Here is a 17,679-nt window from a genome sequence, read left to right as displayed (position 1 = left end):
AGACCTGAGGGGGCCACCCCTGCAGCTAGAAGAGTCAGTAGATGTGTGTCAGTAAAGGGAATGCTAGTGAGTGTCCTGAAGAGAATATAGTTAGCCCTTTCAACACATGTGGCAGTAGGGATTAAGCAGGGCAGATGCTTCCACAAACAACCTGGTGAGATCAAGTTAGAGTTGTCCCTATCCATTGTGAATAGTTACAGTTGGAGTATCCCACTATTCCCTTCTCCCATCCAAGTTCCAAAATAAACACTGAAAACCAATACCCCTGGACTGTTTTTTTTGAGTGACGAGCCATCGGGAGTAAGGGGGATGTGTGAACTGCTCCCTAAGCGACTGTGTGCTGGTAATCAGAGGAGGCCCAACAAGTCATCATACAGAAAGCCCTATGAGGACAGTGTTACGGAGGAATAAGCTGTAATATTTTACTTATGCCCTGCTTTAAATGCTCTCCTTTTCTCTCCAGTGCTTTGGGTTGGGGCGGGCCCTCGCCATCCTCACATAAAAAGCAAGGCTTTTGGTCCAGCATTGTACTTGACAACATCAGCATGTAACAACCAGCCAGAGCATCTTAGAGAAGAGGCTTCAGGGTACCAGTGGCAGAGCATTGAAGAAGTCCACCTGAGCAAGGAATGCAAGTTTTACACCTCATTCACCCGTCCCAAAACTTAAAGTGTTACCAAACCCGGAAAATGGAAATGCAATTAGTTTAGTAAATATAAACTGCTAAATACCTTTTCTCATCAACATCATAGAACAGCCATGTGACTTATGAGTGTCTGGCCGAGCACTGGTTAAAGCTTGTACAGGCGGCACAGTGGTGCAGGGGTTAGCACTTTCACCTAGCAGCAAGAGGGTCGTTGGTTCGAATCCCAACCACGACACTACCTGCCTGGAGTTTGCATGTTCTCCCTGTGCCTGCGTGGGTTTCCTCTGGGTACTCCGGTTTCCTCCCACACTCCAAAGACATGCTGGTAGGTTAATTGGATCCTGTATAAAAAAAATTGGCCCTACTATGTAAGTATGAATGTGAGTTAGGGACCTTAGATTGTAAGCTCCTTGAGGGCAGGGACTGATGTGAATGTGCAATGTATATGTAAAGCGCTGCGTAAATTGACAGCGCTATATAAGAACCTGAAATAATAAATAATAGGAGTTTTCATACTCATCTGGCTGTCCTATAAGGCTACATGACCCCTGACCCTCTGTCTGGACATTGTTAAATGGCCCTGTGCAGATCAGATGCACCCTCCAACACTCTAGCTATACACACCAGACTGAGCATGTGCAGAGTTCCCCCAAGGCTCTGAACTATCAGGAGATGGTTTGGGGACTGTGGAAGAAGGGGAGGATCAGGAAAGACAAGATCAAATCATTTACACAATGATTAACCCCTTGGATTCCACAGTGACTGGCACAGCATATACAGACTGATTTTACTGTTATGGGTTTAGTAACATTTTTATTGGCATTTAACCCTTGCAGTGTGCGGGGGGGGGTGGGGTTGGGGGGGGGGTGGGATCCCCCACTGCAAGGGTTTTGTTGTGTAACACCCAGAGTTCAGCTTTAAGCCAAAATTGTATTTAGCTTTGGATCTGGAGTGCAGAAAGGTTGAAACTGTTTGCATTTTCTCTTCTCTTCCTTCTCTGCCTGACTCCCTTTATCTGAAAAGGAAGTAAAGGAAAGTTTCAAAAATAGGAAATTTTCCTTCATGTCCTTTCTATCTAATTAAGAAAATATCTCCTAAATAAAAAAGTCACACCATGCACAGACTCTCCATCCTTCTCTGCTCTATCTAGAACTTAAAAAAATAGATTGGGCTATAGTGGGGCTTTAAACCCTTGCCATCGACCGCATTTGCGTGAATTGCGGTCAGTACCTCTGTGCCGATAGCGTGCGCCCCTGGCGTTACCAGCGCCTAACTGAAAGCTTCCGATCGCTGCTTGCGATTGGGAGTTTTCAGATTATGTGACCGCCGTGACAGCAAATCATGGCAGTCACAGGATCTTAAACCCCACACTGCCTCCCCGCAACCTAAATCTCCTAAAGGGCCAGGAGGCACCGGTGCAAAGACATTTTAACCTTAATGATTTCTATGCATTAAAAATGCTCCACTTTCCCCCCATCCATCCATTCCTAAACATGTACTTGCGCCCTTTTATGATTCAGCGATGCCCCTGGCTGTAGCAGCATTGCTGTTTCTGCCTGGTCTCATAGGAGACTCTAAGAGCAACGGGATCTATAGGCTCCTACTGCTGTCATTCAAACTCCTGTGAGGAGTGTGAAGGGGCAGGACTTACTAGTATTGTATGTGTCAATGGATGCACACAGATGTGGAGCGCACTAGCATGGGTATCTCCTCAGTACATGGCTTGCTGAGCAGGAAGCCACAGGAAAGGATTAGAGGATGGGGCCAACGGGGACTCCAGGAGCGGAGGGAGAGGCCTCTGTGTGCAATATCACTTCACAGAGCAGGTAAGTGTAGCATATTTTTTATTTTATTTTAAGTAAAAGCAATTTCCTGTTACAATCAAGTTACAGGCAAATGAAACACCCTGATAAATGCAAGTGATGCTCATTTTTGTTGAGCATTTTATGGGCATCATTACAAGCCTGCAGCCAAAATCTATTTTGTAGTTTAGCTTAAAGGTTTATCATTTCTAAATCTAGGTTCCAAATATCTGTCTGTTTACACTTTTTCTTGTTCTGTATCCTTGCAGTTTACTCTTGCCCAAGTGCCAAATATTTCTTTCTTGATATAGATATTGCCCAGTCATGTACTTCTGTCCTAGGGTAGCTTAAGCAGTCCAAACAAATGGCAACCACCCCCACCTATAACTGGCCTTTGCAGCAAGGAGCATATGGAAGGGCGACACATGTCAAAAAATATCAAATAAAATTCCCAGCTCACTTACCAGCCAGCCTACAACAAACTGAATTGACCCTATGTAACAGTTCACATTTAAACAAGGGGGTTTAGTTTGCGCACATTTGCAAATACATGTGTAAGCAGTTTAACTATTCCCCTGGGAAGAAAAGTCACCCAGTGTTTTGTATGAGTATCTAAATGGGTCTATTTACAATGCATAGTGATTGTTGCACAAATTAAATGTAAAGATTTGGCTATGACCTGGGGGAAAGCATTAATAAAAACGTGTTATGCTTTCAATTTCTGATTAAAATTTTGTTCATTAGTTCAGCTTGCACAGCCTTCGCCCCTTAGTGTTACCTCATTACTTTGCTATTAGTTTCCACTGCTATTCAGTGTTTATGATAACTCCTAAATTGTGTGTTACCCTAAAAAAAAATATATATATATATATATATATATATATATATATATATATATATATATATATATATATATTGATCCGGTTCCTTTAAAGCATGTTACATAGCAGTGCTTGTGCTGTGTAATTTGGCCCTTTCTATCACCTAAAATCCCTAGCTGATCCTGCCTGGTTCTGCCCTCTCCCCTGTAAACTGACCACGGTTTATCATGGCTGCTAAGACCCTGACACCATCATCACAGCTCTCCTCTGTCCTCCTCTCTCCTCCTCCTCCCTGCCTGTCAGCTCGGGACAGTGCCCGCCCCTCCCCTCCTGCTGCTAAAATATCTTTGTAAAAAAAATATGCAGATTTCTACATTATTTTATAGTGCTACTTGCCGATCTCCTCCCCTCCTCCTGACTGACGTCAGCAGGGGATTCTCAGCCCTTTCCTCTGTAGCTGTCAGATCGGGAGAGGGAGCAGCAAGCAGTCACATGAGTGCCGAGCGGCACTATGAAATAAGGTAGAAATGGTCATATTTTTTAAAAGCACAGACACTGGGGCATAGAACGTTTTCTAAATGGTGGGATTGCATGTACTTTACCAAGTACCACTTTAACTCACCACCACCCTGCTCATTCACATCATCATTTTATTTATATACAGATAACATTTTTATTTGGCATATCTTTAGAATATTGTTTTCTACAGTTTGATGAGGTAGCTGGGAAATGTAATGCACTGGAAAGCATCCAGAATAGACCGAAAAGGGAAAATGATTTTCTATTCTATACTGAAGCTTTGTTTATGGCAAAAAATGATTCCGCCTAGAATATTGTTTTGACACACTCTGACTGACCCATTCTTCTAAATTTAAAGTTTCCCACAGGAAACACTTTTCTGAAATGGCAGCTATATTGTAAAGTTGAAAAAAATACAATGATGTGTATACAATAAAGCACTTGCTGTTAATAGAATTCCGTGTCTTCATTTTATTTGAACAAAAGATGTACTTGTTCTTTTAGGTTCTCTTACAAGGCTGCAGGAGTGTGGAATTGGACTGCTGGGATGGGGATGATGGCATGCCGATTATATATCATGGACACACACTAACAACTAAAATTCCCTTTAAGGTAAAGGACTTGTCATGCAGCAATACATATAACCACCGAAATGCATTTTAAAGAAATTCCTCATGTAAGGTTTACAGTAAAGATATTGAACCATAACATCATATAAAAACATTGCTTGCATCAAACTTAGCGACACTTATGTAAGATTTAAGCGGGGCTGGAACTCCAGGATCGTATTGAATAACACCATTCAATCTAGTTATATGTTAATGAGAAAAACTTTAAATGCGTTTTTGCATACAGCTAGCAAATAATATATGCCTGAATCTGTCTTGATCTCAGCCACATATAATCCTCTGCACACCACCTCACAGACTGGGAAAGGGAGGATCAGCAGTTAGGTTCATTTGGAGGTTTACAGAGTTGCACAATATGTGTATGCTTAAGGTAGCCCGTAGAATATTCCATTTTTTTTTTGTTCCCCCATTCACACATTCTGGGGGGGGAAGGAGGCAGTCCTCCCTGCTGAGTGATTATATTCTGACAGTGGGGAGACCTCACAGCTGTCAGAATACACTGATCAGCATTGCAGGCTATAGCTTGCAGCCCTGATCGAGTGGGGAAAATTCAACAGGGAGGTAGATGGACAGATGGACTTCTGTACAGTCACATTGTCCATACATGGATCAAAATTTGGTCAGTCCTTGATGAACCAGCCAAATTTTGATCCTAGCATGGCCGGCATAGCACTGTATACGATTGCGAGGGGAAGGAAGGGGTGGGAACAAGGTTAACCTCTTTCAGTGACCAAAAACATACTAGGAGAGGAGCATATAAAGTGCCTTGAAAAAGTATTCACACCCCTTGAAATTTTCCACATTTTCTCATGTTACAACCAAAATTGTAAATGTATTTTATTGGGATTTTATGTGATAGACCGACACAAAGTGGCACATAATTGTGAAGTTGGAAGAAAAATGATAAATGTTTTTCAAAATGTTTTACAAATAAATCTGTGAAAAGTGTGGCGTGCATTTGTATTCACCCCCCCCCCCCCCCCCACTTTTTAGAACCACCTTTCCCTGCAATTACAGCTGCAAGTCTTTTTGGGTATGTCTCCACCAGCTTTGCACATCTAGAGAGTGATATTATTGCCCATTCATCTTTGCAAAATAGCTCAAGCTCTGTCAGATTGGATGAAGAGCGTCCGTGAACAGCAATTTTCAAGTCTTCAGATTCTCAATTGGTTTTAGGTCTGGACTTTGACTGGACCATTCTAACACATGAATATGCTTTTATCTAAACCAGTGGTCTTCAAACTATGGCCCTCCAGTTGTTCAGGAACTACAATTCCCATCATGCCTAGTCCTGTCTGTGCATGTCAGAGTTTGACAATGCCTCATGGGATGTGTAGTTCCGCAACAGCTGGCGGGCCATAGTTTGAGGATCCTTGAACCATTCCATTGTAGCTCTTGCTGTATTTTTAGGGTCGTTGTCCTGCTGGAAGATAACCTCCGCCCCAGTCTCAAGTTTTTAGCAGACTCTAACAGGTTTTCTTCTAAGATTGCCCTGTATTTGGCTCGATCCATCTTCTCATCAACTCTGACCAGCTTCCCTGTCCCTGCTGAAGAAAAGCATGCTCACAACATGCTGCTGCCACCACCATATTTCACGGTGGGGATGGTGTGTTCAGGGTGATGTGCATTGTTAGTTTTCTGCCACATATAGCGTTTTGCATTGAGACCAAAAAAGTTCAATTTTGGTCTCATCTGACCAGAGCACCTTCTTCCACATGTTTGTTGTGCCCCCCCACATGGCTTCTCACAAACTGCAAACAGGACTTTTTATTGCTTACCTTCAACAATGGCTTTCTTCTTTCCACTCTTCCATAAAGGCCAGATTTTTGGAGTGCATGACTAATAGTTGTCCTTTGGACAGATTCTCCACCTGAGCTGTGGATCTTTGCAGCTCCTCCAGAGTTACCATGGACCTCCTGGCTGCTTCTCTGATAAATGCTCTCTTATTTTTTCGGTTGTAACATGACAAAATGTTGAAAATGTCAAGGGGTGTGAATACTTTTTTAAGGCACTGTAGTGGTTAACAGGACTGGTTGAAACCCGTCAAGCTTCTTCTTTTTTTTGCAGTCTCTGTCCCAATGGCAAGATTTTCTTTATTAATGTCGTGCTTCAAAACAAGAAACTAGAGAGGAGATATCTCAAAAGTGAAAGAATTCCTTTCATAGACAGTTGTCACCTGAACAAGTGTCATCATGGAAGATTTCCTCTATTCCTGTTCCAATGATTAGTTAATATTTTCCCTCACTTTCAATCTTGGTGACAGTGGTCACTAGGACAAATAGAGAGGGTGCATCACCCCTGAAACTTGACAGATGTTCTAACCCTTACATACTCTTTTGCATCTAAAACATGCTTGAGGTCATTGTAGCCGTATTAGTGCACTTGCGACAGAGACAGTTGAGTACTGTCCGTGATACTTTTTTTATTTGCACTAACATACAATTTTTCAGGACAAGCTTTTGGGGAATGCCCCCTTCTTCAAGATCCAAGCAGTACTGATTCACAAAATGTTTAGCAGAATGGTAAAAAAACACAAAATCTCTAAGCCAAATGAAAAAAAAGAGAAAACCAAACAAACAAACAAATTTAACTGGCAATGGTAATAAAACTAGCATAGTTAGTGAGATAATACAGAGGGAGAGCTGAAGACAGGGGGGAAGGTGGGGGGGATAGTCACAGAGAGGGTCGTAAAACTGTGGGATAATGAGTAAGGAAACCCATATCTAAATTTAAGCCGTTATTTTTTGTGTCAAAAAGAAGTATCATTCTTAATTCAAAAGTTTTCCTTTCCTGGATAGTTCTGAAATTCCCTTTAAGAACTAAAACATTGAGGTCTTCTATAGTGTGGTCCGGTTGTGAAAAATGATGTCCCACAGGTGTGCAGAAACTATCTTCTTTATGTTCCTTGATGGTATGTCTGTGCAAATTCATCCTCGCTTGCAACTTCTGTCCTGATTTGCCTACATAAGATCCTTTGCTACATCTTTTGCATTGGATGAGGTACACAACATTACTGGAGGTGCAGTTGTATGATCCTGTTATACTGAATGTCCCATTTGTGTGTGTGACACTTTTAGACAGATTGATCTGGTTGCACAGTTTGCAGCGTTTTTATGGCAGGGTTTGCTCCCATTATTTGTGACTTCATAATCAGAATGAAGTTTTCTGCTGATTAGTTTATGTCTGAGGTTGGGTGGTTGTCTGAAAGCCAGTATTGGAGGTTGTTGGAATATTCCTTTCAGAGTTTCATCTTCTGTTATGATGGGCTGTAAATCTGTGATTATCTTTCTTATCCCTTCTAGTGCTGGATTGTATGTGGTGACAAGAGGTACACGGTTATTTGTTTTTTTCTCTTTGTATTGGAGAAGATTTTCTCTTTGCGTTTTCAAGGCTGTGTTTATGCTGGTGTTGATGGTTTTGTTTTTGTAACCTTTCTTACGGAATGAGTTTGCTAGTGTTCTGAGATGTTTATCTCTGTCTTTTGGGTCTGAACATATTCGGTGGTATCTGATGGCCTGGCTGTGTATGATGGCCCGTTTAGTGTGTTGGGGGTGAAAACTGGAACTGTGGAGCTAGCTGCATCGGTCAGTCGGTTTCCTGTATATCGAAGTAAGAAGCTTGTCATCCCTGATGTATACTATGGTGTCTAGGAAGTTGACATGCCTGTTAGAATAATCCATTTTAAGTTTGATAGATGGGTGAAAGGTGTTGATCAATGAAAAAAATTGTTTGAGATTTTCCTCACCTTCTGTCCATATGATGAAAATATCATCAATATAGCGATAATATCTGTATGGCTTATGTTGTATGCTGTTCAGGAATTTGTCCTCCAGATCAGCCATAAATAAGTTTGCATACTGGGGTACCATTTTACTTCCCATAGCAGTACCCATACACTGGAGATAGATGTCGTTATTGAAAGTGAAGTAGTTGTGTGTAAGAATTAATTTGATGAGCTGTGTAACATCCTCAGCACTGTATTTGTGGTTTGGTGAGGATGATAAGAATCCGTGACATGCAGCCAATCCATCCTTGTGAGGGATGTTACTATACTGCGATTGTACATCCATAGTGACTACAAGTGTATTTGGTGGTAACTGTTGTATATTGTTAAGCTTGTGAAGAAAGTTAGTTGTGTCTTGAAGGAAACTCGCAGTATTCATGACTAATGGTTTTAAAATATTTTCTACAAGGCCTGTCCTGGCTTGTGAATCTTGGGTAGCATGTAGAAGTCCCCAATTTCTGGATAATCCGGAATAGCATTGATAAGTTCTGAATGTAGGTGGGTTGGTGTAGTTTTAATGAGACCTTTTAATTGCTTAGTAAAATCCTGGGTTGGATCATAATCCAGTTTTTTATAGTAAGTAGTATTTGCCAGCTGCATCTGGCCTTCTTGTATATATTTGTTTGTATCCATCACAACGACTGCTCCCCTTTTATCTGCTGGTTTGATGGTGATGGCCTGATTATTGCGCAAATTGTGTATAGCTCTTTGCTCCAGTGGTGAAAGGTTGTATAAAATTTTCTTTTGCTGGGTGGATAAGGAAAGGAAAACTTTTAAATTAAGAATGATACTTCTTTTTGACACAAAAAATAATGGCTTAAATTTAGATATGGGATTCCTTACTCATTATCCCACAGTTTTACGACCCCCTCTGTGACTATCCCACCCCCCCCCCCCTGTCTTCAGCTCTCCCTCTGTCTTATCTCACTATCTATGCTAGTTTTATTACCATTGGCAGTTAAATTTGTTTATGTTTGTTTGGTTTTCTCTTTTTTTTCCTTTGGCTTAGAGATTTTGTGTTTTTTTTTACCATTCTGCTAAACATTTTGCGAATCAGTACTGCTTGGATCTTGAAGAAGGGGGCATTCCCCGAAAGCTTGTCCTGAAAAATTGTATGTTAGTGCAAATAAAAAAAGTATCACGGACAGTACTTAATTGCATCTAAAACAACAACAAAAATACACCATTAGTCAAGCACAAATTTTCTTGGATTATGGTGCATGAACATATGTCCGCAATGCTAAATGATAAAATTAAGAGGTTTAAGAAAGTATGTGAGCCATGGCTCAGATATCTAACTGGTGACTCTTAGCTTTGTGGCCGACGGCCTGGGTTCTGGGACTGTGGGGTACGGAGTGTAGGGTCTGGTCCAATTCTTTCTCTCTCTCTTCTTAAATCTTTACTCTTTTCGTTTTCTTTTTTCTCTACTCTAAAACTTAGAGGTTTTCATTACTGGGTTTTCCCAATTGTCAAGCTTGCACGAGGAAGTGATGCCTGTCTTTAGGGATGCGGTCATGACAAGAATTGATATAATTTTGTTTTCTTGTTCAGCAACTAAAGTTTTGTGTGCCTTATTGCATTTTTTACGAACGTAAACATTTAGCCCACAAGGTTGGAATGTTCTGTACAGTTTGGGAAGATTTTCATTGTCTCAAGAAGATTTCTTGGCATAAACTGGTGGGCTTGCAATTTTTGATATATGTTGGACAATTGGAGAAGGCATGTTCTTTTTATTATCTCATTGTATTTTCTTAGTTATTGTGAAATACTTTAATAAAAACATTGAAACAGAAAAAAACACCATTAGATACACTTTCAATTGGTGAGTATCTTTAAAATGATTTTGATGGGAGTAGAAAAGGGGGTGTTGAATTGTGAATATAATAGATAAAAGATTGGACCTATACATATGGAACAGATAACAGAGATCCTTAGATTATTATATTTAATTGAAAGTTTGCTGTAGAGATTTGTGTTGTGATTTCGATGTTTCAATATTTTCTTTTAACAGGATGTAATAGAAGCCATTGACCGCAATGCATTCATTAATTCTGACATGCCAATTATACTCTCTATTGAGAATCATTGCTCCTTACCCCAGCAACGAAAGATGGCTGACATTTTTAAGGTAAATCCGTGCTGCTTTTGTCGTTTTCCTGTTTGTGTTTATAAAGTACATTGTTACACTTTATATCATTCTTTTCTCTTTTAGTCTGTGTTTGGCGAGAAATTGGTGACAAAATTTCTTTTTGAGAGTGATTTCTCTGATGACCCCATGCTTCCTTCTCCTTGGCAATTAAGGAAAAAAGTGCTACTGAAAAACAAGAAACTCAAAGCACACCAAACTCCTGTGGACATTTTGAAGCAGAAGGTCAGTTTGTGAGACATTGGTGTTTAAGACTGATGTACATATCCATGGGCACTACAAGGCTTAAGATAAATATAAATTAGCATGGTGTAGCACAGTGTGTCTTTTTTTTTCAAGCTAAAAGCAATTGTATTAACAGAACGCTAGCTCAGTACACACCTGTGGCTGCAGGGAAGGAGAAATGGATGGTATTTTGCCTTCAGGTAGCCAATGTTTTACCTAGGAGTGCTTGCAAGTTAATTAATAAACTTTTGATGTGGCCTTACAATGTCCTAGAAAAAAGGACAGTTGCACCATTTAGTATGGAGGTAGTGTTGTGTTCTCTTTTTAGCACATCTGTGTATACTATACAATTGAGCACAATACACAATGTTGTAATGAGGAATCTTCATCACATATGATTTAGTGCTGGCAATAAATGAAAATGTTTTTTTCCATTCAACAGAGATTTTTTAATAAGGTTGTTTGCTCCTTCCATTTGATACTACCAAATCCATACCATAAATTGATAGCAATTACATTTCATTTAATAAGTGGATAAATAAAATTTGGTCAATTGCCCTATGCACTGTCAAATAAGAACCATTCAACACGTGCAGATTGCAATCACAAATCAAAAAGTATTGTATTAACACACATTTAAATTTTCTGAGATAATAACAAAAATCCCCCCCCCCCCCATGAGTTCAATATTTCTTTCTATTCAATTGGTACTTCTTACTATACTGTATTGAATAAAATGCTGCTCTTTTCACTGCACTTATTAAATGATGAGATAAACAAAATTGAAATGTTTTTTTCCCTCAAAAAAAGTGCTCATAATGTCCATAATAATGGTGCTCTGAATGTCCACAATTTGTACAACTGGGCCTGGATATCCATCCATGTATAAATATTCTCCATTAATCACTATGTGACTTCAGTGGAAAAACCACTCCCCACAGGTCAAACACTCACCCCTATGCCTCTCAAATATATGATCACCGCTCAAAAAGAAAGTTCAGCATTGAACGCTTTAATATACAAATAATTTAATACCTCTTCTGTCACATCAAGCTTCCAAGTCTTCCTTCCAATATGTAGATCCATAAAAATCCAAAGATGGGAGAACAATCCTGTATAGTGTAATAATGTACAAACAGCTTTATTTAAATATAACTAAAAGCTACTTGCAAAAATATAAAAAACAGGGTCTCATAGTAGTCCCAATGAAGTGAAAAATGTGTCTCCAGACCCGCTGTAACCCATGTAAGGGCTGAGTAGGCCATGTCTCACCGGCCCTCAAGCGTATCTTTTCCAGATTAGTGTCTGACATCACTTCCAGTTGCCATGTAGCCACACCCTGACATGTTTTCCTGTGACGAAGTTGTAAGGACAAAATGTGTCTGGGCGTGGCTACGCGGCAACCAGAAGTGGCACCAGATGCCAATCCAAAAGTGACGCATTTGAAGTGACGCTGTTGAGGACCCGGTGGGACGTGGTCTGCTTTGCCCTTATACGGTTTACAGCGGATCTGTTTACAGTACCAATGCCCAAAGGGGGCGTTTATACTATTCTGAACCTAAAATCTCTTATCAGATACCTTCACATTCTAAAATTTGGCATGGAAACCGCAAGGACAGTTATTGTCTCTCTGAGACCAGGGCAAAAACAAAAAACATAGCATCTGTAGACATCAAAGATGCCTAACTGCCTATCCTCATTTATCATCCTTTTCAGCGCTTTCTGCACTTCACAGTGGCAGTGACAATCACTTCTGGGTTGGCACACTGCCTTTTGTCCTATCCTCTGCTCAAAAGTATTTATAAAGGTAACTTAGATCCTGGAACCCTGTTATTACAGTATACAGTGATTAACATCAGATTTTTCTATAGCTCTGCCATGCAAGGCTGAGACCTCCTTTGTGCCCATAAGGTCCCTTATGTGCATATTGGATTTTTTGTCTGTCTGTGCACAATTAATGGTACAGTATACTTGCAGAGTCTCTAGCTCCATTCTAGTGGTAAATACAGCTAATTCTAATTCTGACCTCACTGGGCCTCCATCTCTATGTGTGCCTGAGGCTTCTATTTACATCTCTTGATTTCTCAAAGTCTGCTCTTTAATAACAAAGTTCATATGACTCAGATTTTGAAGAAGTTGTTTTTAAGATGATTATGCAATATGTTCTATCCTGCAAATGAAGGAACAGCCTGCTCTTCCAGTCTCAGTGTCTTTTAGAGCTCTTACTAATGCAAAGACTTTCTCAATATACTCATATTTAGAACATTCCTTTATGAATAATAAAAAGAACCTATGGAATCATGGGCCCCTCCTGACATTGTAAAGGGACTTTTCCCTTTGAAAGGGAATTTATTGCTAAAGGGTGCATACCAATTGTTGGCATGTACATCTTAACAAACATGCCACCTAGTATATTCTTATGGAGAGACATTTGAACTCCCTACTTAGGTTTAGTTTGATTCGACTGGAGTGACTCTCTATCCTTTGTTGGTGGTGACTTTGATTTGTAAAACTTTATCACAGTGGGTCAAATACACATGTCATACCTTAATGGAGACCCCCCAACACATGCTCAAACCCTTGCATTCTGGAACTTTTAGAACAAATGTCTGGAGTCCTGCCCTACAGCTGTGATGGCCTTCACCCAACAACTAAGCTTGGATCTCGCATGGGGGTGATGTCTGTTCATAAGCATAGGGCAGGTCAGCTGCATGAATGTGACATAAGGAGCATCTGATTCACCTGCTCTTTAAAGGAAGGCATCTCTTTAGTCTGTACTGCTTACTTCCCCAGTAAAGATTTGATTCTTCAGTAGAAAATCTGATTCTTAAGTCCTTCAGCAGTTCTGGCCCCTACTTACTACACTGACCCTCATGTGCGCACTAGTACCTTTTCCTGGAATCCCCATTGTGCAACACTCAAGAGACTTTCCCTGAAGAGAATTTGTTTCATAGTTTGTCCAGTGCTGAGGGTCCTATCATCTGCAATCCTTGTCTAGATACTATTGACTAGTGCTGGTACTCTTTGGTCATTTGAAAGTGGATCAGGCCTGCTTAACTGGTCACTAAGGCTGGCCATACCTTATATAGTTTTCCTTTAGATTTGCCAAAACCATATAATATGAAGTCAAACCCGAACACTTTCAATTCATATGCAATCAGGCAGGCCCTTTCACTACATACAGCTGCGAGAAAAAGTATGTGAACCCTTTGGAATGATATAGATTTCTGCACAAATTGGTCATAAAATGTGATCTGATCATCATCTAAGTCACAACAATAGACAATCACAGTCTGCTTAAACTAATAACACACAAAGAATGAAATGTTGCCATATTTTTATTGAACACACTATGTAAACATTCCCAGTGCAGGTGGAAAAAGTATGTGAACCCCTAGACTAATGACATCTCCAAGAGCTAATTGGAGTGAGATGTCAGCCAACTGGAGTCCAATCAATGAGATGAGATTGGAGGTGTTGGTTACAGCTGCCCTGCCCTATAAAAAACACACACCAGTTCTGGGTTTGCTTTTCACAAGAAGCATTGCCTGATGTGAATGATGCCTCGCACAAAAGAGTTCTCAGAAGACCTACGATTAAGAATAAAGCTGGAAGGGGTTATAAAAGTATCTCCAAAAGCCTTGCTGTTCATCAGTCCACGGTAAGACAAATTGTCTATGGATGGAGAAAGTTCAGCACTGCTGCTACTCTCCCTAGGAGTGGCCGTCCTGTAAAGATGACTGCAATAGCACAGCGCAGACTGCTCAATGAGGTGAAGAAGAATCCTGGAGTGTCAGCTAAAGACTTACAAAAGTCACTGGCAAATGCTAACATCCCTGTTAGTGAATCTACAATATGTAAAACACTAAACAAGAATTGATTTCATGGGAGGATACCACAGAGGAAGCCACTGCTGTCCAAACAAAACATTGCTGCACGTTTACAGTTTGCACAAAAGCACCTGGATGTTCCACAGCAGTACTGACAAATTATTCTGTGGACAGATGAAACCAAAGTTGAGTTGTTTGGAAGAAACACACAACACTATGTTTGGCGAAAAAGAGGCACAGCACACCAACATCAAAGCCTCACCCCAACTGTGAAGTATGGTGGTGGGGGCATCATGGTTTGGGGCTGCTTTGCTGCGTCAGGGCCTTGACGGATTGCTATCATCGAAGGAAAAATGAATTCCCAAGTTTATCAAGACATTTTGCAGGAGAACTTAAGGCCATCTGTCTACCAGCTGAAGCTCAACAGGAGATGGGTGTTGCAACAGGACAATGACCCAAAGCATAGAAGTAAATCAACAACAGTATGGCTTAAACAGAACAAAATACGCCTTCTGAAGTGGCCCAGTCAGAGTCCTGACCTCAACCTGATTGAGATGCTGTGGCATGACCTCAAGAAAGCGTTTCACACCAGACATCCCAAGAATATTGCTGAACTGAAACAGTTCTGTAAAGAGGAATGGTCAATAATTACTCCTGACCGTTGTGCACGTCTGATCTGCAACTACAGGAAACGTTTGGTTGAAGTTATTGCTGGCAAAGGAGATTCAACCAGTTATTAAATCCAAGGGTTCACATACTTTTTCCACCTGCACTGTGAATGTTTACATGGTGTGTTCGATAAAAACATGGCAACATTTCATTCTTTGTGTGTTATTAGTTTAAGCAGACTGTGATTGTCTATTAGAGTGTGAGGGGCTTGCGCTTAGGAAACCTCGGTTCGGTGAATATAAATAAAAATAATAATAATAATAATAACTAGGTAATAAATTAATAAATTAAATACATAAGCTGCTACTAGGTAGAGAAGGTGATACCTTTCAAACAATGCTAAAAAACTGAGTACCTGCGCTGCTTAAACCGAAACCATAAACATATATCAGTTGTGCTAATAAATAAATAACATCATAAAGTGCTCGTGCGAATAACTGTGCAACTGTGTATATAAATATAATAAATATAACAGCATAAATATTATAAATAAACTCATATGTGTGACATATCATATATCAAAAGTAATTTTAAATATAAAGTTCATAACAGTAAATATCTTCCAAACTGAATAAAGTGCAAGTCTCTTGTGCTACTATAAGTGCTCCGTGCTCAAGGTATATGGATAAAGTGCCGGTGCTCAGTCCTTGTGAGTTAGTGCTCCCCTCTCGGTCCCACACTCACCAGAAGCAGAGAGTAATATCGCCTTAAAAACTGGTTGTATAAGGTAACCGCCTCTTATGGATCACCAACAGATATAAGCTGTAGATCTCCTGTGCCTCTATATCCAGGTAAATATCCAGGTGATGCTCCCCAATGTCATGAAAAGAAAAGGGCCATCATCGTGCAGTATATTCTAAAAGGTTTATTTTTCACGCAATAAAAAGATACACTTACAAAACAAAAAGAATCAATCCGCCTTTAGCAAACCCACGGGACGCCAAACGAATGGCCGTGCGTTCCACCCGTGTAACCGGAAGCCGGAAGCCGGAAGAGGTTGCAGCCGGAAATGACGTACTACGTGTTCGGACGGCTTGACGCGTTTCGCTCCGCCAATCAGAGCGTTCTCAAAAGCCATCATATACCTTGAGCACGGAGCACTTATAGTAGCACAAGAGACTTGCACTTTATTCAGTTTGGAAGATATTTACTGTTATGAACTTTATATTTAAAATTACTTTTGATATATGATATGTCACACATATGAGTTTATTTATAATATTTATGCTGTTATATTTATTATATTTATATACACAGTTGCACAGTTATTCGCACGAGCACTTTATGATGTTATTTATTTATTAGCACAACTGATATATGTTTATGGTTTCGGTTTAAGCAGCGCAGGTACTCAGTGATTGTCTATTGTTGTGACTTAGATGATGATCAGATCACATTGTATGACCAATTTGTGCAGAAATCCATATCATTCCAAAGGGTTTACATACTTTTTATTGCAGCTGTAGAAGGTAAATCTAGTGGAAATTGAATAAGAAAATTGTATTCTGTATGGCCAACCTAACACTCACTCCCTCGGGACCTTTGTCCTTTTTCAGGTGTAGTAGAATTTTTACTGTTCACACCTTTAGGCCATTTAGGATTGTTAGGGAATTCCCTTTTAGTTGCTGTTTTTTTCTCATATTGGACTTAGCATGAACTTTATCCAATAAGTATATATATATATATATATATATATATATATATATATATATTTTTTTTTTTTTTTCCATTTATTTATTTTTATTGACCACATGGTTGTTGGTCTAGGTTTCTTCTGATCTCTTGGTATGCTGTTCTACCTATTTTATTTTGGTGGGTGGTTTGTTGTTCCTCTGTTTGTTGATTGAGACCCATAGCCCTTTCAGGTAGCACCTTTTTTCCCTGAGTGGTGATTATCCTGATCTCGAGCACCAGGTTGATCGTCAGTGTCCTCCCCACGTTGTGGCAATTTCCATATTTGATTGACCCCTCTTTATCTAGTTTTCATTCAGGGACTGATTTCTTTTAGATATATTTAGTGGTATATTCTCCGCATTTGATGAATCTCTTAAGCTCGGTACACACGTACCAAAATTCGGCCAGTTCAGCAAAAACTAACCAAATTTCCGTCAATGTGTACTGCTGTCTGTTCAACAGAAGCTGGTCTAATAACAAGTTTCTGTCAAGCAGTCATGCTTAAAAACATGCATTCGATCAGTGCGTGCAGTCAGTGGCCACAAGCGCTGATCAGTGTGGGGTGTCCCCTGTCATAATACAATAAAGCAGCAGCAGAGATAGTTTGTGTTAATCTGTCAGTTTTTTTTTTCTTTCAACCCTGTGATTGAACAAAAATAAACAAAAACTATGTACATATACCCAGCTTTAGTGGCTATTGCCCACCTCTTCAGTTGGACCGCTTTTGAATGTACCAACTGTTCAAGACAAGCGTTTCTAACATTCCAGTGTCCCTCAATGGTGAATAAATAAGATTGTTGTACATACTGTAAAATGTTTGTCTTTAAGTCCCTTGAGGGACATAGGTCCTGCCCCTCACTGTTATTAGCTCTAGTACTGCATGCTTATAAAACTGAAACATGGCAGTTAGAGGCAGGATCATACAGGGGTTAAC

At 40.0% G+C, this 17,679-nt stretch overlaps 1 protein-coding gene across 2 annotated transcripts in view; it reads left to right on the top strand.

Moving 5' to 3' along the window:
• PLCE1 (phospholipase C epsilon 1) overlaps window positions 1–17,679 on the top strand; it is a 677,378-nt gene that overhangs the window by 543,411 nt on the left and 116,288 nt on the right. For both annotated transcript variants that reach the window (XM_082268059.1, XM_082268058.1), the window contains exons 16-18: window positions 4,293–4,400; window positions 10,213–10,329; window positions 10,414–10,572. In XM_082268059.1, the coding sequence (XP_082124185.1) occupies window positions 4,293–4,400; window positions 10,213–10,329; window positions 10,414–10,572 (384 nt within the window). The remainder of the gene's footprint in view (window positions 1–4,292; window positions 4,401–10,212; window positions 10,330–10,413; window positions 10,573–17,679) is intronic.

Source organism: Pelophylax lessonae (assembly GCF_965119305.1).
Source record: "Pelophylax lessonae genome assembly, chromosome: 9".
In the NCBI taxonomy this organism is placed as follows: Eukaryota; Metazoa; Chordata; class Amphibia; order Anura; family Ranidae; genus Pelophylax; species Pelophylax lessonae.
The sequence above is the reverse complement of the archived record's forward strand: the minus strand, read 5'-3'. Positions and strand labels throughout refer to the sequence as shown.